Consider the following 22,305-nt stretch of genomic DNA (forward strand, 5'->3'; position numbering starts at 1 on the left):
TCTAAGTCTTTGCTAAACATTTCTTGCATCTTCTCAATCTCTGCCTCCATTCTTTTTCTGAGGTCCTGGATTATCTTCACTATCATTATTCTGAATTCTTTTTTTGGAAGGTTGCCTATCTCTACTTCATTTAGTTGTTTTTCTGGGGTTTTATCTTGTTCCTTCATCTGGTACACAGCCCTGTGCCTTTTCATCTTGTCTATTTTTCTGTGAATGTGGTTTTTGTTCCACAGGCTGTTGCTAAATGATACACATGTCTAGGGGGCTAGAATGGCACCATGTTGGCTGACTGCTCCAGGAGCTCTAATCTGGCTTGTGGCTGCTGCTGCTGGTGGTTTTCCTTCCTTCCTTCCTCCCTCCCTTCCTTTTTCAGAGAGTATCTTATTGAGGATCTTCTAGAACCAAATGAAGCAGGGTTTTTGAGTGCAACATAAAAGAGAGACATTCTAAAGGTGGGGTCAGTAGGCAAAAGGGCAAGAGAGCTGGCAGAGATGCCAAGTAGAACAGCATCTAAACAGAAGACACCTGTGTAGAGTCTAGAGGACATCTATGAAACCAGAGCTTCTTTTACAACATCATCAGTTAAAACACTGGAGAAGAATGAGGAGGAGCAGTCCCACACTACCTGGTTAAGGTGGACATTCCATAAACTGGAGAAGCTGAAAGAGGAACTTACAAAGGTTTAAAGAAATAAACTGTGTGGTTTACATAGAGCAACCATTAAGTTTCCTAACCTGTGGGACTATATCATATAGTATGATTTGGGAGCTTAATAAGGGAAGTTCCATTTCTAACCTCTGAGAAAACTAAATGAATATAAGTATTTAATCTACATGTGAATTGTCCCTAAGGAACCACGTGAAGCCATTTAACAAGAAGAGCTATTTCAAGTGGAAGAAACCCTCATCAGCATGTGATAACCAGAGTATCACGTGACCTCAGTGCCTACTTCACAACTAGAACCCCTCTGCTTTAGAAGGAACCATCAAGTGCAGGGGTACAGCTCTCCTGTGGAACTTTGGGTTTTTTTGGGTTTTTTCTTTTGGGTGGTTTTTTTTTTTTGGCTGTATCGTGCAGCATGTGGGACCTTAGTTCCCCAACCAGGGACTGAACCAGCACCCCTTGCATTTGGGAGCATGGAGTCTTAACCACTGGACCGCTAGGGAAGTCCGTCTCCTGTGGAACTTTGAAAGACGGTACTCTACTAGGAAGAGGGGAGGCATGTTTGTACCAAGGCTAAAATGGTGACAAGCACCCATGCTGCTTACTCCTTTCCAAGAGTTAAGTGTCCTACAGGAACTGTATATCTCCTGGAAAGCAGGAACTCCTTGGGGAACATCGGTATTTACTCAACCACCTAAGAGTCACCTTGCCAATCTCAGCCTGACCCTCATTCCCACTCACTCCGGAAATGGAGAGGACTTGTGGACCATATACCCCAGTCTCCCTAAACTCTGCCAAGTACCAACAACCTGGAGCCAAAGTTTCCCCGTAAACCTAATATAGTAGTGTCCAATGGCAAAGATCATAAAACTACTTTTGTTCATTTATAACTATAATTTATAGCTAATTTATAATTTATAACTTTCACTGAAACTTAGACAAGTCATTAATTATCTCTGGTCTTCAGTTTCCCCACCCATAAAGTGCAGCTAATATTTCCCATATAATTTATATGAAAAAGCCCAGTACAATGCCTGACATAAAGTAGGCATTAGATAACAGGTTGTTTTTATCTAAGAAGCAAAAGTTTGTAGAAAGAAGATAAAATAAAATGTTTGAGCTTGAAAATAATTCTGCCAAGAATCAAATACTTAGTGGTACTCAACCAAGGGCGTTAGAAATGTGTGTGGTGGGAGAGGAGGGGTGGCTCTAAAGATGAACATGGTATTTAGTGAGAGGGCCAAGGGTCTTATAAATATGCCCCACATAAACAAGAACTGTCCACACAATATGCCAATAGCACACTCCTGTTGAGAGACTGAAAGAGTACAACCAATCTAAAATGAGGGAAGAAGACCCACTTTGTAAATTATTAAATATGGCAAGAATTCCTTTTAGGAAGAGAAATGAGCTCAAACAACGTAAGTATTATTATAAAAATAAGGAGAATGGATTCTTTCTAGAAAAGACCATTAAAGACTCAAGAAGAGACCACCCAACCAAAACCAAAACCAAACAAACAAAGCAAGCTTTGTTGTTAAAACAGAAAGATGAGGGACTTCCCCGGCAGTCCAGTGGTTAAGATGTCACCTTCCAATGCAGGGGATGCAGGTTCAATCCCTGATCAGCGAGCTAAGATCCCACATGCCTCTTGGCCAAAAAACCAAGACATAAAACAGAAGCAATATTGTAACAAATTCAATGAAGACTTAAAAAAAAAAAGGTCCACATCAAAAAAAAAAAACCTTAAAAAAAAAAAAAGCAGAAAGATAAGACATAGAGAAGTTACCTAACTTGTCCAAGTTTGTGCCCAGGCAATGTAGTCCTACATTCCAAACGCCTACCACTACACTATACTCAATGCACTAGCAAGCTAAGAGTGAGCAGAAAAACTGAAAGAGCCATTCATGCCAAGGTTAACATAGCAGCTTATTTTTTTCACATGTTCACAGCTGTAGTTTTATGTATATTATGTATATTTCACTTTCTGCCAGTCATTTAACAGTTCTGCTATCATGACATGTTTTATAATCAACATTAAACTGAATTCAATGGAATACAGTAGCCTGTAAATGGAATTAAATTCTTTATTAGAGTAGATGGGGTTTGCAAACTATACTCCACACAGCCCTGGAGGTCACCTCAGACAGAAGGCAGGGAAACACGGGCCAAGGAGGCTCCCAAATCAACAAAGCCAGTTTCAGTTTTATCTTTTCTCTTTTTTGGAGGAGGCATTCACATATACTTTTATCAAGAAAAGGGTTCCACTGATCAAGAAAAATGCTTGAAAACCATGGAATCAGATGAACTATTAAGATCCCTTGTAGGTATTAGATTTCAAAGTCCTGAAAAACAACTCACAGACTATATGACCAAGAAAGGCTTTGAAGTTTTTACTGCCTTCAGAGCTAGTATATTTATACTCTACCTACTTATAGAATTTGAGAGGGATGTTAAAAGTATAAATTTTAATGTCACATATAGTGATAATTATTTTTAATTTAACAATAAAACACACGCACAAAATAAGACTAGAGCTCTCAAGCATGGGAGAACACTATGAAGCAGTATCTTTGCATCAAAGAAATTTTTTTTAAAGTCATGTATGTTGTCTTCCTCCTCCTTTAAAAACACTGACATGCATTTTAAAATTTGAGTAGCCACTCTCCACTTGGCTCAGCTTTTTCAAGAGTTACAAAGATAAATGAGACATGTATCACCTTACATTTTAAAATCGATATTAGACATTCATCAAATTAACTGGGCAGAAAGAGGTGAAGTGCCAAAGAGAGGCAAAGGAAAGGGAAAGAGATTATGAAATGGAGCTCAGCAATGGGAGAAACCATTTGCAAGTAAGAAGATTCTCAAGAGAGGTGGCCTGAGAAGAGGGGAGAAATAATCTCTCTGCATTCTGATATATGATTGTTACATGATGTTGATTCTGTATTCAACAGATAGTTCACTGTCTAGTAGGAGAAAAGGATAAGTAAACAAACACCTAAAACACAATGTGTTAACTAAAATAACAAGCGTGTGCATAATATAAGTGAAAAGGGAAGTAGGTATTTCCTTCGGGTAGAGGGGTAAGAAGGGGGGAGGAGGGAAGGAGGAAAGGTGAGTTCACCAGGGTGCTGAGGATGAGCAGGGGTTTGTTGTAAAGAAAAAGGTATTTCAGGCAATAGGAACAACATGAGCAAGGGCATGAAGAAGTGAAATCATGTGGTGTCTTTGGGGACTGGCTGTGGAGAGTAAAGAGGTGACTAAGGATGAAAGTGAAAATGAGACCAGACCAGATCATGAGGAGCTTTTTTTTTTTTTTTTTTTTTTTTTTTTTTGCGGTATGCGGGCCTCTCACTGTTGTGGCCTCTCCCGCTGCGGAGCACAGGCTCCGGATGCACAGGCTCAGCAGCCATGGCTCACGGGCCTAGCCGCTCCACGGCATGTGGGATCTTCCCGGACCGGGGCACGAACCCATGTCCCCTGCATCGGCAGGCGGACTCTCAATCACTGCACCAACAGGGAAGCCCCATGAGGAGCTTTAAGCCCTGTGCCAAGGAGTTTGGCTCCATTACAGGAGGCACAAAGGTTTTCAGCAAAGAATGATGTTACAAAGGATGACACTAAACATTATAATTTTTTCAGTCAGAGAAATACTTCAAGTTTCCACTGGCTGCAAAAACATATATGAGAAAATTAATTCCAGGACTCCTTTAAATAACTCCAAAGGTCCCACTGGCCATGAGTCCCCAGTTAAGAGCTCCCTGAGGACAGGAACTCTTTTTTAATTTATTTTTCTCTGGATCTCTAAGACATAGGATATAGAGAAACAAATAGGAATTGGTCTGTGATTAAGGATGATAAGACAGAACAAAAGATGACTCAAGCTTCTGGCCTGATCATCTCAGTGGGATGACAATTACAAGAATGTAAGTTTTGCCTAGGAGATACTAAAATACAAAACTCTACAGAATATCCAGAGGTTCTGTCCACAAGCACTTAAATACAGGTTTGAAACTCCAAGGAGTCTGCACCACAGATATGACTTCGAGTACCATGTATGCCGTACTGGTGACAGATGAAGCCAGGTGGGTGGATGAGGTCACAGAGCATAAACAGGGCCCAGCTCACAATCTAAGACAGGCATACGTTGGAGACAGAGCTGGTTCGGTTCCAGATCAATGCAATACAGTGAATACTGCCATAAAGCGAGTCACATGAACTTTTTGTTTTCCCAGTGCATTACGTTTACTGTACACTGTAGTCTAAGTGTGCAACAGCATTATGTCTAAGAAAACAATGCACATATCTTAATTAAAAATTCCTTTATTGGCAAAAACCGCTAACCATCATCTGAGCCTTTAGCAAGTTGTAATCGTTTTTGCTGGTGGAAGGTCTTGCCTCCATGTTGATGGCTACAGACTGATCAGCTTGGGAGTTGCTGAAGGCTGGGGCAGCTTAAAGTAAGAGAACAATGAAGTTTGCTGCCTTGACTGACTCTTCCTTTTACGATCAATTTCTCTGTAGCATACAATGCTGTTTGATAGCATTTTGCCCAAAGATGAAACTCTTTCAAATTGGGAGTCAGTCCTTTCAAACCCTGCCATTCCTTTATCAACTAAGTTTATGTAATATTCTAAGTCCTTTGTTGTTATTTCAACAATCTTCACAGCATCTTCACCAGGACTAGATACCATCTCAAGGAGCCACTTTCTTTGCTCGTCATAAAAAGTTAACTCCTCATCGGTTAAAGTTTTATCCTGAGATTGCAGCCATTCAGTCACATCTTCAGGCTCCGCTTCTAATTCTCTCGCTACATCCACCACATCTGCAGTTACTTCCTCCGCTGAAGTCTCGAACCCCTCCAAAGTCATCCACGAGGGTTACAGTCAGCTTCTTCCAAACTCCTCTTAATGTTGATATTTTGACCTCCTCCCATGAATCACAAATGTTCTTAATGGCATCTAGAATGGTGAGTCCTTTCCAGAAGGACTTACTTTGCCCAGATGCATCAGAGGATTCACTATAGCCTCACAAAATGTATTTCTGGGCTTCCCTGGTGGCGCAGTGGTTGAGAATCTGCCTACCAATACAGGGGACACGGGTTCGAGCCCTGGTCTGGGAAGATCCCACATGCTGCGGAGCAACTAGGCCCGTGAGCCACAACTACTGAGCCTGCGCGTCTGGAGCTTGTGCTCCGCAACAAGAGAGGCCGCGACAGTGAGAGGACAGCGCACCGCGATGACGAGTGGCCCCGGCTCGCCGCAACTGGAGAAAGCCCTCGCACAGAAACGAAGACCCAACACAGCCAAAAATAAATTAATTAATTAAATAAAAGAGAAGGGGAGAGTGTACAGGGTAGGAGAAAGACAGAGAAGAACACTCAAGTTGTAATTTAAAATAATTATTTTAAAAAAATAAAATAAAATAAAATGTATTTCTTAAAGAACAAGACTTGAAAGTAGAAATGACTCTTTGATCTATGGCTACAGAACGGATGTTGTGTTGGCAGACATGAAAATCTCGTTGCATATCTCCATCAGAGCTCTTGGGTGACCAGGAGCACCATCGATGAGTAGTAACATTTTGAAAGGAATCTTTTTTTCTGAGCAGTAAGTCTCAACAGTGGGCTTGAAATGGTCAGTGAAGCATGTTGCAAACAGATGTACAGTCATCCAGGCTTTGTTGTTTCATTTACAGAGCACAGGCAGAGCAGATTGAGCATAATTTTTAAGGGCCCTAGAGTTTTCAGAATGGTAAATGATCACTGGCTTCACCGTAAAGCCACCAGCTGCATTAGCCCCTAACAAGAAAGCCTGTCCTTTGGAGCCAGGCACTGACTTCTCCTCCTCAGCTATGAAAGTCCTAGATGGCATCTTCTCCCAATATAAGGCTGTCTTGTCTACATTGAAAATCTCTTGTTTAGTGTAGCCCACCTTCATGAATTATCTTAGCTGGATCTTCTGGATAACTTGCTGCAGCTTCTACATCAGCACTTGCTCCTTCACCTTGCACTTTTATGTTATGGAGAGGACTTCTTTCCTTAAACTGCAAGAACCAACCGCTGCTAGCTTTAAACTTTTCTTCTGCAGCTTCTTCACCTCTCTCAGCCTTCACAGAGTTGAAGAGAGTCAGGGCCTTGCTCTGGATTAGGCTTTGGCTTGAGGGAATGTTGTGGCTGATGTGATCTTCTATCCAGACCACTCAAACTTTCTCCATCTCAGCGGTAAGGCTGTTTCACTTTTCTTATGATTCGTGTGTTCACTGGAGTAGCACTTTTCATTTCCTTGAAGAACTTTTCCTCTGCTTTCACAACTTAGCTGTTTGGTACAAGCGACCTAGCTTCTGGCCTATCTTGTTTTTTGACATGCCTTCCTCACTAAGCTTAAACATTTCTAGTTTTTAAAGTGAGAGATGTGTGACTCTTCCTTTCCCTTGAACACTTAGAGGCCATTGTAGAGTTATCAACCGACCTAATTTCAATACTGTTGTGTCTTGGGGAATAGGGAGGTCCAAGGAGAGGAAACGAGATGGAGGAATGGCTAATTGGTGGAATGGTCAGAACACACACATTTACCAATTAAGTTCACAGTCTTATGTGGGCACAGTTTGTGGCATCCCAAAACAATTACAATAGAAACATCAGAGATTGCTGATCACAGGTCACCATAACAAATATAATAATAATGAAAAAATTTGAAATATTGTGAGAATTACCAAAATGTGACACAGAGACACAAAGTGTGCAAATGCTGTTGGAAAAACGGTGCCAGCAGACTTGCTCAACGAAAGGTTGTCACGAATCTTCAATTTGTAAAAAACAAAATTATCTGTAAAGCACAATAAAGTGAACGTCAATAAATCAAGGTATGTCTGTAGTCCCATGGCAAAAATGAGACTAGACAAAGAACATTCAGAGAAGAAACAAGAGAGGTACCACGTGAGTCTAAGAAGGTACACACTTCAAAAAACATTTAGAGTTCGGTGCCAAATGATAGAGGGTCAGTTAGTATGAAGACTGGAAAGTGGCTACTGGATTTGGAAACTGGGTAGTTGCTGATAAACATCACTGGAGTGCGTAAAGGACTGACTAGTTTGAAAAATAAAAGTAAATGGGAAAAAGAGACAATGAGTGTAAATCACTCTGTCCAAAAAGTATGGCAGTAAAAAGAAGGAGTGAGAGGTACTAGCATCTTGACAGGTCATCAGGTGCAGAGAAGTATGCACATTTTGTGCATTATCTTTTTTTATACAACTTCTGTCTAGAGACTGTGAGAACAGGGACTGCCTTCAGTATTCTTACAGCACCTACTAGATTATATAATAAAAATAGCAGCACTACTAAATCATTGTTTAGAATGCAATATATATCTCATTACACTTCACTAAATATTAACTAAATTCCTAGTATAAAAAGGAGACCACTAGACTGAACCAATTAGTCATTAAATTCAAGTCATTTACCCGCATGGGGTCGCTGTTTAAAAGGGACCACACCCTGCTACATAATTTGACAGGCTCTGTGAGCAACCGGGGATGCTGTAAGATGTTACCTTAATTCCTTCACCCTGGGCTGCACAGGGACATACTCACCTCCATAGTAGAGTCCTGTAGCAGTGCACATCCGCCACTGTCCCTGATACATTCCTGCTCTGCTGGGGCTGCACATCTGGACGCTGACATCTGCAATCTCTTGGGGCTCTAGCGATCTCACCATCACCATGTTCACATGTCCAAATTGGTCTCCCCCGACATATTTAAGACAAACCCCTGGAGGCCAGGCCTCTGCCCCTGAGTTCAAGCAAAAGAAAAAAATGTTAGGCAATCAATGGTCCTATGCTGAGTGCAGTTCATTACAAAACTGTAGAAGAGGTCTCTTTGTCTCTCACACATATGTAAACCTATCCACATATCTTTGAGCTATGTAACACCTCACTGATCAGAAAGAATCAGAGTCAGCAACCTCTGACCAGCAGTCTATCCCTAACAGAAAGCACACACAGCAAAAGCAAGGCAGTTCCTCAAGAAAATGTGTTTTGGGTGACCCAGGGAAGGCCACACATCACACTGAATCTGTAGAACCTAAGAATGATGTCAGAAAAGAGCCACGGAAATGAAGCTCAGGCCCACATCTTTGGAAGACTGCTTTCTCTACTAAGAACACGTACCCATTTGCACTTGACCTTTTAAACTGACATTCAAAGTAAAAATATGTCTGACTGTCCCCAGTTTTTCCATCGAGGAAAGAGGATGAAACTTTCCATTGAGGAAAGAGGAATAGTTTCTGTATTATTTTCATTTTAGAACTGCTTTTTCCCTGATGTACGACTTTTCTTCTGGAGTTCCTAACAATGAAAAGATAGAGGGTCAAAAGACTGCAAACAAGACAAAGGAGTCAAGTGAAAGTTTCATTTTCAGGTTCAAACAGTAGTGGGGAAAATATGAATAGTGGGCCCTGATAACAGTACAATGACCCGTTGTCTCAGGGGTGATGATACCAGCAAGAGGTGCTTGTAGAAAGAATAGGAATGGCAAGACAGAGAAATGGCTTTGGCAGGAATGTCTTTCCCTCCTTTGGAAGTGGGAACAGTCTTATTTGGTTCCCACTCCTGTACACATATTTTCACGTAAACTAACTCAAATGAGAAATCAATATATTGACTTCTGACCAGTCATAGGTGGCCACACAGTGACTAGATGTGATCTTTCCTGTGAAGTCTCTCCAACAGACTCCTTTTTACTATATACAGAAAGCTCTCTATATTTTTTTGTTGAGATACATACATTCATTATAAATGCAAATCACCATGAAAAGCTGGACATGGAAGGACTTTCAGCATGCTTGAAACTCATCTCCTAACAGCACTCTAGGATTCCTCTCTACCTTGTTTGTGAAGTGCCAGGCCGGTTTTGATATACTTGATGGTTTACTACTGAAAAAGAGAACTGGAGAGAAAAGCAACCAACGCTCTACTGCTGAGATCTCAGCCCCATAATGAACAGCACCTGCTGTGGCTCTTGGATTTTTTTAGGGGTAGCAGATGGAGGAGTGGTCGCTGTGTCTGTCAGACCCTCTTTAAAAAAAATCCTGCCAGCAAAGTGCCCTCTTAAGTTAACACTATAAAGGGCAACTGCTGCTGTGGAAAAGGTTGTGGATGATACACTGGCAATACATGAAAATTCTTTTTTTTCATTTCTGGGGCCTACGGCCCAGCAAAAGCATATTTGTCTTAGTCAAGAATAGTAGCAGTTGATGTGAAGTACCTTGGAAAATGTCAGTCTCTTTAAAGACCAAGATCCAAGAGGAAAATTAAACTACTATTATAGGGCTGAATTCACAATTATTCTTTAAAAGACACACATACACATGCGCGCGCACACACACGCGCACACACACACATACATACATCTATAACAAGACAATGTTTATATGAAAATCCAAGAATGTGTCTGTTTTCGAACTTTAAAGAAAACAAGGGAAACCAAGACTGTCTGGGTGTGGAAAATACTTGGCTGTCCTAGGCAGACAAGCACAAGCAGCTGAGACAGTTGGATCTCTCATCTGTGCAAAAGAGGGAGTACTGCTGTATTCCCAGGATACTGAGTTAGTTGGTAAAATGTTAAATGATTAACAATTATGAGGCTACGGTCCTGATCTTTTTAGTACATCAGACCCTACTGATGTGGTTCTTGGAGAGCCTCTTGAAAAAACTGGAAGAGTTATACACCACCAACTCTGAAGTGTTAATCTGCTATAAAATGAAGAACCAACCATCTGCCTTCTGAGAGTTACCAACAGTTTATTATGACATATAGTTCTTACAGCCCCCAACTGTCAGGTCAGGTAGTTCTGAAAAGGTCACTGATACTGACTCTTGATACAGAAGGAAGGGAAATACTGATGAGCTACTTGGCCTACCAGGCTAAGCATACTGGAAAAATCTGGATTTGAGAAGCATAACACAATAGCACTTCAAATTAAGTCTGTTACAACTAGCTTAATGGGGGTGGGTAGATATATATAAGAAGAAAAGAAAGACTAATCTGTGTTTTATGACTTTCCAAGTTAAGTATCGCAAGCACACATATGACTAAGGCTGCGATTCTCCAGTTATCATGGAATATAATTTTATTAAAAAACATAAAAAGTCAAAACAAAACAAGACGAGAAACCTGTCATGTGGCAATTCTGAGATGATAGAGAGCATGGCAAAAATGAAATAAAAGTCCATCAGTTCCAGAAAGTCTGAGACTTACTAGGTATAAGTGATTATAGAAATAGTTTGGAGACAACAAGGAACATCCAAAGAGCAAGACAGAAGACAAACCTCAGTGAAGACCCCCTCCCTCTTTTTAACCCCTGTAGCTTTAGAGATTGCATTTCAAATTAAGCTACATGCAAACAGGGACCTTCACTGATCTTGTTGCCATTTTCTTCCTGTACCTGATAAAGTGACTGGAACATAAGAAACTTATTTTAAGGAGTCAAAAGAAAAATGGAGGGAATAGTTGTTCTTTCTCAAGCTTCTTTTTTTCCCTCAACTGTTGCTTCAGATTCACTTCTATGTAGTTTAGAAAATAAAGATGACTGACGTCACTCTCTCATATAACAATCATAACTACTTCATTAAAGTCAGAGAAACACCAGAGTTATAATATGCTTAGTTTAACACTCACCACAGCTGGACAGCAGAGCATGGCTATAACAACTGAAAAGCTGTAAGTGTTGGTAAAGAGAATTGTCTCCTTTCATCTTCAGAGGGACAGTTTCAAATTTTCATTTTAAACTCCAACTGTAAAGTTTCCTGGTCATGTTTCCCAAACTTCTAAAACTTACACAGTACCAAAAGTTTGGATCCTGGGATTCTGCATCTATGTCATTAAATGTCTCACTTCAGTTTTTCTATGATCTGAATATAAGGACTTAATATTAGGTGTTTAATTTTAAACAATGTGTGACATTTATCTTCTTTGGGGAAGGTGCTGGGACAGCTATATGCAGTTCCTATCAATCACATCTGTTGTAAATTTGAATTCCTGATATGCCTGAAACATGACAGTAGAGAAGCACCGTGAAAAATTATTTATGAAACTCTTTCAGCGAGCACTTATCTCTTAGGGAAGGTTATGAATGAGAGTAAGAGAGCCTGAGGAGAAACAGCTAAGCCCTACCCTAGCTTTTTTTTTTTGGCCACGCCATGCGGCATGCAGGATCTTAGTTCCCCAACCAGGGATTGAACCCATGCCCCCTGCATTGGGAGCACAGAGCCTTAACCACTGGACTGCCAGGGAAGTCCCGGCCTACCCTACTTCTTTGTGTTACCACTCTATTTCCAGAAAAAACCTAGGCCAGATTAGAATGACACCAAAGAACCAGTGCCTGTGCATGCTTTCCTTATCTCTCTCTCTAATAACATACCTGTCACTTAATTATGTGAGGCCAGTTTCTTCTTAATCAAATGGAAAGCATTTAGTTTACAGACACAAAACTATTTTACAACTGATGGAACGATTTCCAGAAGAATAAAAAACCTACCTGTTCCAAGTACCTCGAAAGGTAAAATCTCTAGCAACTGTTGCCCAGTTTTTAAGAGGTGTACAGGAACAAAAATGTCCTTTTACAGGAAGACAGGCTGCAGACCCAGAGACTGTTTTAAACTGGAGTTACTATGCAAAAGCAGGACACTAAAACAAATTTTCTCCAAGTCAAGGTGAAAGACAAGCTCTTTGGGGTTCTGATTTGACATTCTCACCATTTTATATCAAACCCTTACAATCTCCCATTAACCCAAGGAACTGTCTAGTGAGTGAGCAGATATTTCAAGAGGCTTTCTGAAATATAAAATGGTTATTTTGCAGCAAGATGGTATTTAAAACATTTCAACAGTACTCTAACAACTTTCAATATTTAAAAACACTATAAAGAACCCATGGAAAGCCAGACCATTTCCAGTGTTTTCACCATTAAGTAAACAAGGTCTTGGATTAATTCTTTTAAATAAACAAAACTTTTAATAAGCTATACTTTCTAAACAAATGTTACTCATTTTAAAAATTCATGGCTAGGTTTCAAAAGCATTTTTGACCAGTAACACAGATTTTAGTAATTCAGATAAGAAATATGATGAATAAAAGCTGACCTAAAGAGATTGTTTTAATATTTTTAAAAGCAGACAACACTAAGCAAGGTGAGAAAGAAATTAGACAACGTAAAGATAATCAACCTTGGAACAAGAATTTCAAGAAAAGTGGCCGTTTTCCTGTATTACGATGTGCCTCTCAAACTAACAATGCACCGAACAGTGTTATAACCAAAAGAGAAAAGAAGCTAATGAAAATTTACAAAGCCACTGATGTCCCCAGTCATCTACAACACTGGGTCAATCCAGATTATGTGCTTTTGCTCAGTGACACACCATCCAAGGTAAAGTTAATTCCAAATTAGCCAGAAAAACTAAGAATAATAATTTGGTACATTAATTATTATATAAAAGACTAGCTTGGCCAGTCTCTCCCCATCATAAAAGAACTGAAGTATAAAGAACTGAAAAGTAAACAGGGTCCAATAAAAGGTCACTTTTATAGGTTTGAGTCCCCAGAGTTTTATATCATTTCACATCAGATTACCTTACTAGACATGGCTCCCCGACACCAACAAACTTTTAGCTAAATATTCCTTTTGTCTAGTTTTCCATCTCTTAGAATTTCTTTTGTAAATCCTCATTAATAAGGAAGTTAAAGCATCCTCACCTAGTCAGCATAAATTGTTACTGGATGAGACAAGAAATACTAAACTCACTCAAATTAAAAAAGTCATTAGAAAAGAATTAACAAGTAAAAGGTGATAATAAACATTTACTAATACATATTCAGATACTATTTTCAAAGAACTACGGTTAACTTATGTTAAATTTTTCTTAAGTCAGCAGTACGTCAAAACAATGTTTTTTAAAAAAAGCAATTTCTCAATCTTTCCATCTTTTCTATTCTGAGCAAATCCCTACACTTCTTACCCAATTTTTCAAAGTGATGTTAACATCTCAAATAGATAGCTCAATGAAAATTTCAGATACAATCATCCTTGTGGTTGCAAAGAAATAAGCTTTCAAAAGAGCAGATGCTCACAACTCTAACTACCTTGTTCCATTCAAGGATGCACCTCCTCTAGCTTGCTGGAAATAACTGGAAGATTAATTAGAGCAGAAATAAAATGATGGAGTAGAACTGTACAGGTGGAGACAATACCACCACCACACACAGGCCTAGTTCCTGGTATCAAAAGAATATTGAATTGTGTTTAAATGTCATCAAGACCTAAATTCTTCCTAATCTAGGGAGTATTTTATTGGTGTTTGGGTCATCATACCAGTAACAGAAAATTCTACATCATGTATAAGGAAAAGCTCAGAGTTATACAATCACATAATTTAAGCTAAAACACTTCCTTATTTCTTTTAACTACTAAGAAAAAGAAAACTGGGCAAGGAAGATTGCTCGTTATACATTTACCAGAATTTTGGATTCGCCATGTTTTTATAAATTGAGTATCAGGAGGTATCGACTCCCCTTCTCCTATGGTGACATCTTCAACAAAGGACATAGAGGGCACACTGATGTTTGGGCTCTCAAAGTCATAATAGGCGCCAATTGCTGCTTGTAGGTTCCTACAAATAAAGAGAAAAGGCAAAAGACTTCAGTCCTCTCCAGAGCATATTATCCTAATTGTCAAACAAAAGGAACCTATAGAACCCATATATAGAAGGTATATAGACGGCTCCTGGTATGTTAATCTTCAGAGTCATTGATTCTGGCTAAGGAACAACAGGAAAAACGGCAGGACCAAAAACTTGTGCATCACTTTCTTCCCAAGGTACCCACATAGAAAGTAACAAACATTATTAGCACCATCAGCAACAATGTGAGGAAATCCCCTTCTTACCCATAAGGACAGCAAGTATTGGTAAGGGAGTCAATTAAAAGAGAGCTCCTCTGTAGCTGTGACTAACATCCGAAGAAGCTCCATTAAAAAAAAAAAATCTAATTATTTTTTTAAAAAAGCAATACATGCACATGATTCAAAGTTTCATACAATGAAAACTACCCATCTTATCTCTTCCTTCCTACACACACACAGGTAATCATTCGTTCATATTACTTTCTTAAATACCCTTCCAGAACTTCCTTATGCACATACAAGCAAATGATATACATTCTTATTTCCCCCCTTCTTACACAATTGGTAGCATATTACACACTGCCCTTTCCTTTATTCCCTTAACACTGTATCATAAAGACATTTCTAAGTCAGTACACAATGAATATCCTCATTGTTTTTTACAGCTGTATCCACTGTATAGATATATCATTATTTAGGTAACCAATCCACTTTTGAGTTTGCTTCCAATCTTTAATTCTTCCATATATAAGATTAAGCACACATAGTTTAACATACAAGTGCATCTGCAGGATAAAGTCCTACAAGTGATACCGCTGGGTCAAAGGGCATATATTTGTGGCTTTAATCGATATATCTAAACTTCCCTCAATAAAAAAGTTACATACTTAATGAATGCTCCCACCAAGAATGTATGAGAGTGCCTATTTCCCCACTTGCTCATCAACGGTGTTTCTCCAACATTTTGGATTTTTGTCGATCTGACAGGTAAAAAATAAGATCTTGGTGAGGTCTTAACACCATTTTGTAAATAGTGGTGTTCTTTATTTTGTTTTTCAAGATTTATTTATTTACTTAATTTATTTTTGGCTGTATCAGGTCTTAGTTGCAGTACACAGGATCTTCGTTGAGGCATGCGGTATCTTTCGTTGTGGCGCGTGGGCTCTTTGTTGTGGTGTGCTGGCTTCTCTCTAGTTGTGGCATGTAGGTTTTCTCTTCTCTAGTTGTGGCACGCAGGCTCCAGGGCACATGGGCTCTGTAGTTGTGGCACGCGGGTTCCAGAGCATGCGGGCTCTAGTTGAGGTGTGCAAGTGCCGTAGTTTTGGCACACGGGCTTAGTTGCCCCGCGGCATGTCGGATCTTAGCTCCCTGATCAGGGATCAAAGCCACGTCCCCTGCATTGTAAGGTGAATTCTTTACCACTGGACCACCAGGGAAGTCCCTAGTGTTCTTTTCAATTACTTATAAACCCCCTTAGGTCAGAAGGAACTAACAAGCACACAAACCAGAGTCCCTAACTGAACAGAATCACATGACTGACAGCTTGGTTCTTCAGTGCCAGAGACCAAAGGCCGCTAAGGGGTTTAAGTTAGCTGTGTTCATTAAGGATCAAAGAAATTGTCAGTAATTTCATTAACCATTTCTCTTATGGTCTTCCTCAAACTAGTGACATCATCCCCAGTCCCCACAGAATAACTACACAAATAGCATTTTTCTAAACATAACCCAACCATAAGCCAATGGATACAGTGGGTTGTTTTTAATTATGTATAAACATAGCATGAAATAAGCTCTGACAGTACACAACTGTTCAACAGACATGCTATTAACAGCAAATACTTTTCTGCTGGGGGCCTGCCTGCTCTTCCAGGTGTTTGCAGCTGCCAGAAAGGAAGGCTATATTTAGAGCAGCTACCTCAGGTCAAGCCTCATGCAATGGCGGCCTGCAGTATTAGTGAGTCATGACTGGAATTACACCACCACCAACTGCTGGGCCCGTCATGTGTGTGCTAGATAAAATTTACATGCAGCAGAACTGGGCCAGGGTCCAAACTGTGCCTGTTTACTTGATCATTCAATAGGAAGGCTTAGACTTCAGTTTTTCCGGCAACTTCCTTATCTAGCTGACACTGATCTCAAGTGAAGAATATGTGACTGGTCGAACTTGGGGATGCCCAGATCCTACCACCTGCAAACAGACTTAGGAGTATATCTGGAATCAGCCTTACACTTAGGGATCAGAGATAAAACAAGGGAGAGAGAAATAAGCCTAGGTTGCATTTTGTTCTTCTGAAACTTTTTATAAAAACCAAGTGGCCACTTTTTTATAAAGATAATTTTTCTGCCGAAGGTCTCAGGCAAACAGCCTGAATTGTCTTCTGTTCACTTGGCTGTAAAATATGCTTGGGAGGGAAGAGACTATTTGTGCACTCAGGACAATTGCCAATGCTCATCCTCAGCCTGTGTCATATTTCGCCACTTGGCTCTGCCTGATATCAAACAGGACTTCGAGACCAGCACAGGAGAAACACTAGCAAGTGGAAAAGTCCAGCTACCCTACTTAGGCAGATCCATCCCCCTCCCAAATCTCCTTTCACATATTCCAACTCACCCCACAGCCAAGCCAACAAAACTGCTTACTTGTACCTGTATTATACAGAAAATTCAACCAGAGAAAGATTAAGGAATACTTTTAAAGCCCAAAGTGAAACTGAAAGTAGTGAACAGGACTCCTGTCAGGACCAAGAAGTGAAGGATGACAAAGCACAATCATTTCCCAAGTACAAGGCGGACAGAAGACATTAGCCCGGTGGTGCTCTAACCCATCAGGCAGGTACACAGCTCCTCAGCACTTGGACCATTTAGATCACTGCCTCACAGGGCCAAGGAACCGCAGGAAGAGACTAAACAGCTCCTATTCAGTGAGAGAATAGCAGATTTGATAGCATGTATTCCTGTTCAAAACAACATACCCAACTATTATTAGCCAATAAAAAACTCTACATGAAACAGAGCTGGCTGAGGAGATGGGAAAGGGAGGACACTGATTCAGTATGCAGCCCAGCCTGAAAGTTTAAACTTCCAGGTTCCTTCAGTGTTTTTGCTCAAGAAAAGTTTTTACTCTGATTTTAAAAAGTTAAAAGTGCCCTAAAGAACAAAGGGAGGCAGTGTTAATAGGGGGAAAAAGGGCACAGGCAAAGATGGATGATAGTGATGGTTACATAACATTGTGAATATACTTTATGCCACAGAACTGTGCACTGAAAAATGGTTAAAATGGTAACATTTTATTTTACTTTATTTTTTACTGACGTATAGTTGATTTACAATGTTATGTTAGTTTCTGATGTACAGCAAAGTGATTCAGATATATATATTATTTATCATATTCTTTTCCATTATGGTTTATTACAGGATACTGAATATAGTTCCCTGTGCTATACAGTAGGACCTTGCTGTTTATCAGGTGGTTTGTATCTGCTAATCCCAAACTCCTAATTTATCCCTCCCCCACCCCCTTTCCCCTGTGGTAACCATAAGTTTGTTTTCTATGTCTGTGAGTCTGTTTCTGTTTTGTAAATAAATTCATTTGGATCATATGTTAGATTCCACATATCGGTGATACCACATGGTATTTGCCTTCCTGACTTACTTCATTCACTTAGTATGATAATCTCTAGGTCCATGCATGTTGCTGCAAATGGCATTATTTCACTCTTTTTTATGGCTGAGTAGTATTCCATTGTATATATTTACCACATCTTCATTATCCATTCATCTGTCGATGGACATTTAGGTTGCTTCCACGTCTTGGCTATTGTAAATAGTGCTGCTATGAACATGGGGGTGCATGTACCGTTTCAAATTAGTTTTCTCCTGATATATGCACAGAAGTGGAATTGCTGGATCATATGGCAACTCTATTTTTAGTTTTTTAAGGAACCTCCAAACTGTTTTCCATTGTGGCTGCACCAATTTACATTCACACCAACAGTGTAGGAGGGTTCCCTTTTCTCCACACCCTATCCAGCATTTGTTATTTGTAGACTTTTTAATGATGGCCATTCTGACCAGTGTGAGGTGATAACTCATTGCAGTTTTGATTTTCATTTCTCTAATAATTAGCGATATTGAGCATCTTTTCAATGTGCCTATTGGCCATCTGTATGTCTTCTTTGAAGAAATGTCTATTTAGGTCATCTGTCCATTTTCCCACTGGGTTGTTTGTTTCTTTGTCATTGAGTTGTATGAGCTGTTAGTATATTTTGGAAATTAAGCCCTTGTCAGTTGCATTGTTTGCAAATATTTTCTCCCAGTCCATAGGTTGTCTTTTCGTTTTGCTTATGGTTTTCTTGCTGTGCAAAAGCTTTTAAGTTTTTGATTAGGTCTCATTTGATTATAAAATGGTAAAATTTTAAATGGCTTTGTTTGGAGGCAGCTCCTAACCCCTGGCTGTGGGGCTTTGAACAAGTGGTTAAGCATCTGTGTCAGTTTACTCATGTGCAAAACTGAGTTTTTTTATTGTAAGGTTGCTTATATTTTTTATTACAAAGTTGGGTGTTATAAAGTTGGCTGTGAAGACGGCATGAGGCAATGTGTGTAAATGCCAATGCCCTAGGTTGGCAGTCATTCATTCAACAAATATTTAATTAATGAGCATTTATCCACGTTCTAGGCACTCGGCCTGGGTCTAGGGACAGAACAGACAGCAAAACAGACAAGGGCCCTCTCCGTTACAAAGCCTAGCAGACTGCAGCAAACCAGGGACACTCAAAGAAGGGTAACTACAACTACCTCTCACACTGAGGCTTATCAGCCCAAGGCAGCTTTTCCATCTTGGGGTAAAAAAAAAAAAAATGGGCTTGGTGCACAATACAGTTTCAACTGCACTGATAATCAGGTTAACCTGATTTGGAGTAGAAGAATCTGGTGATGCTGATATGTGTTTCCTGATGAAATGCAGTTTTATAACTAAGAAGCAATATTGTCCAACCTTCATTTTATAGATGAGGCCACAGATGCACTGACAGGTAAATAACTTGCCCCAGGCTAGACAGTCAATTATTAGTACAAATCAGAACCACATCTATTCAAAGGCATAAAACTTTTACCTTACCCAGAATTTTCCAGTTTTCTACTAATGCTCTGAACATCTGATTTTCTTAAGAACATATTAAGTACTATCATGAATTCTATAAATGAATTAATTGTAACTTCTCATTAAACTGAATTCCTGAAAGTGGTCAAATGCCTAATCTTGCATATATTCACAAACACAAAACATTTATTTTTGTACTATTTATACAAACATAAGTCAGATTGACAGTCTTATGAAGAAAAATCATCTATATACTGAATATACAGTCAGGAACATAATCCCAAAAATACGGGGGTAGAAGAAAACAGTTAAGAAAACTAGGAAATCAGAATTAAAGAGGGAATGCCGAAAGTCTAAGTATTAGCTCAGATTCTCAGCAAAATAAAATTAGACACCTTCTCTTTCCACTCTCTGAACAAGTAAGAAACTCAAAAGGGTCCAAATTGTTTATAAGAAAAAAAAACTATCCATCTAATTTGGAAATAAATTAAAATGGGAAATCAGAATATTGAATCAATCTAGTTAAACATGAACAGTAGCATCTTCAGGCTTCAAGTAGTACCTATCCTGAACTTCAAGAAGTTTCCCTCACCTGTGGAGCACCAATGATACTGCTCCTAAGGCACAAGCTCATCAGGAATCAGAAAGACCTCACTATCTTTGAGTGACTGAAAAAAGCTGATTAGAAAAAGGATCAGCAAAACAGATGTCAGTTCTTACCTGGGCTTTCCAACATCTACCCGGGCTTTCCAACATCAACTCAGCAAGCATGTAACATGGAAGACCAAAAAAAGAGGCCAAAAAACATGTACTTGTGATACTTGTGAATTTTAAGGCCTGAGAAGAAACTGAGAATTTCATTAAAACAAAGATGAATGCAGGTAGGGAACAGAAGTTGGGCTAAAGAAGACTTAAAATACTTTCAAACCTAAAAATTAACTAATAGATGATATTATTTAATACATGAAGACAGTAAGAAGAAAGAAAGAACTTGTGAAAGATTTCATTAAGAGGAGCAACAAAGTTCACACCAGTATTTACCCACTTCTCAGGGCCCTAGCAAGCCCTAGATTGTTTCTTCCTCTTCTTTTCCTGGCTATTTACTGATCCATTAATTTTAATACTTTTTAGAACTGGTCCCTCTAACTAACATCAGCAGTTATACCTTTTCCAAAGAGAAAGTAAAACACTAGCATTCTGCCATGAAAACCCAAGGTGGTGGCACTGTTCTCGATTTAAAGAGAGGGTCCAGGGGTTAGGCGCTTTCACTGCCGTGGCCTGGGTTCAGTCCCTGGTCAGGGAACTAAGATCCCTCAAGCCTTGTTGACAACCCCAAAATTCAGAGACATAACAACCAAATGCAATATATGATCTTTGAGGTCCTTGAATGGATTCTATTTTTAAAAAAAAAAAAGGTTAAAAATGATACATTTGGGAAGAACTGAGCAAACTTACAATATGTACTGGATATCTTTTTAGTACTAAAGAATTTTTGTAAATTATCTTAGTGTCTTACTATGTAGTTATGTAAAGGAATGTCCTTTTTTTTAGAAGCATGCTGAAATATTTAAGGATGAAGGGTCGTGATGTCTACAACTTTCAAATGATTCAAAAAATTTTTATATAAAGAAAACAAATTATGGCAAAAATGTTAACCACTGTTGTTGAATTAGGTGGCAAGTATAAGGGTATATACTCTGATTCTTTTAAAATTTTCTGTAGGTTTGAATAGTTTATAAAAAAGGTAAATGAAAACAAAAACAGAAGAAAGAAAAGGTATCTTATTTCCCACCACTGGAAGATACAAAAAAAAATTAGGTGCAAAGAATTACTTCAGCCATCTAGGGAACATTAAGGAACCTACTGGGAACCTCAGGAGACCTAATGAGGATGAGGCTGACATGCTGACAATGACAGATCAGAAAGGGAAATAAAATTGCTGTGTCCTTGATGATATAGTTGAACCACTAAATTAGGCAACCCCAGAGCCATCTTACATTGGGTATCGCTGTCATCTGAGAAAATACAATTGGCTCATTGTTTAAAAAGTGGGCAGGGGAAGGGGCAGATTTTGAGCCTACACCAATTTGACAGTGGCATCATAGAGTTTAATTCCTGAGTGCCTTTGGCTGTGTCAAGATCAAACTATTTCTCCTCTTTTAAAAAAACTGAGGTGAAAGTCACATAACATACAATTAACTACATACTTTAAAGTATACAATTCAATGGTGTTTACTGCATTCACAATGTTGTGCAACCACCACCTCTACTTTCAAAACTTTTAAATCATCTCATACCCATTAAGAACACCACATATCCATTAAGTAATCATTCTTCATTATTCCCTCCCCCGCATCCCCTGGCAACTACATATCTATTTTCTGTCTCTATGAATTTGTCTATTTTCGATAATTTATATAAAAGGAATGACACCATATGCAACCTCTGTGTCTGGTTTCTTCCACTTAGCAGAATATTTTTGAGATTTATCCCAAATGGTAGCATGCTGATCAGTATTTCATTCCTTTATATGGCTAAATAATATTCCATTATATGTACATACCACATTTTGACTATCCATTCATCTGCTGATGGGCATTTGGATTGTTTCTACCTTTTGACTATTGAGTAATACTGCTATAAACATTCATATACAAGTGTCTGTGTGGGCATATGTGCTCATTTCTTTAGATATATACCTAGGAGTAGAACGTCTGGGTCACATGTAATTCCGTGTCTAACTTTTCAAAAAACCACAAACTGTTTTCCACATCAGCTGAACCATGTTACATTTCTACCAACAATGTACAAGTCAAGTGTTCCTATTTCTCGACATCCTCACCAACGCTTCTTTTCTTTTTTTTTCTTTTTT

General features: G+C 39.1%; 1 protein-coding gene across 3 annotated transcripts in view; it reads right to left on the bottom strand.

Moving 5' to 3' along the window:
• Positions 1–22,305, bottom strand: part of ILRUN (inflammation and lipid regulator with UBA-like and NBR1-like domains) — a 119,418-nt gene that overhangs the window by 67,073 nt on the left and 30,040 nt on the right. For 2 of the 3 annotated variants that reach the window (XM_030871023.2, XM_030871021.2), the window contains exons 2-3: positions 14,170–14,324; positions 8,254–8,451 (exon numbers count right to left, since the gene is read on the bottom strand). In XM_030871023.2, coding sequence (XP_030726883.1) covers positions 8,254–8,451; positions 14,170–14,324 — 353 coding nt within the window. The remainder of the gene's footprint in view (positions 1–8,253; positions 8,452–14,169; positions 14,325–22,305) is intronic. The other variant, XM_060307700.1, reaches the window with a different exon arrangement.

This window comes from Globicephala melas, chromosome 11, assembly GCF_963455315.2.
Source record: "Globicephala melas chromosome 11, mGloMel1.2, whole genome shotgun sequence".
In the NCBI taxonomy this organism is placed as follows: Eukaryota; Metazoa; Chordata; class Mammalia; order Artiodactyla; family Delphinidae; genus Globicephala; species Globicephala melas.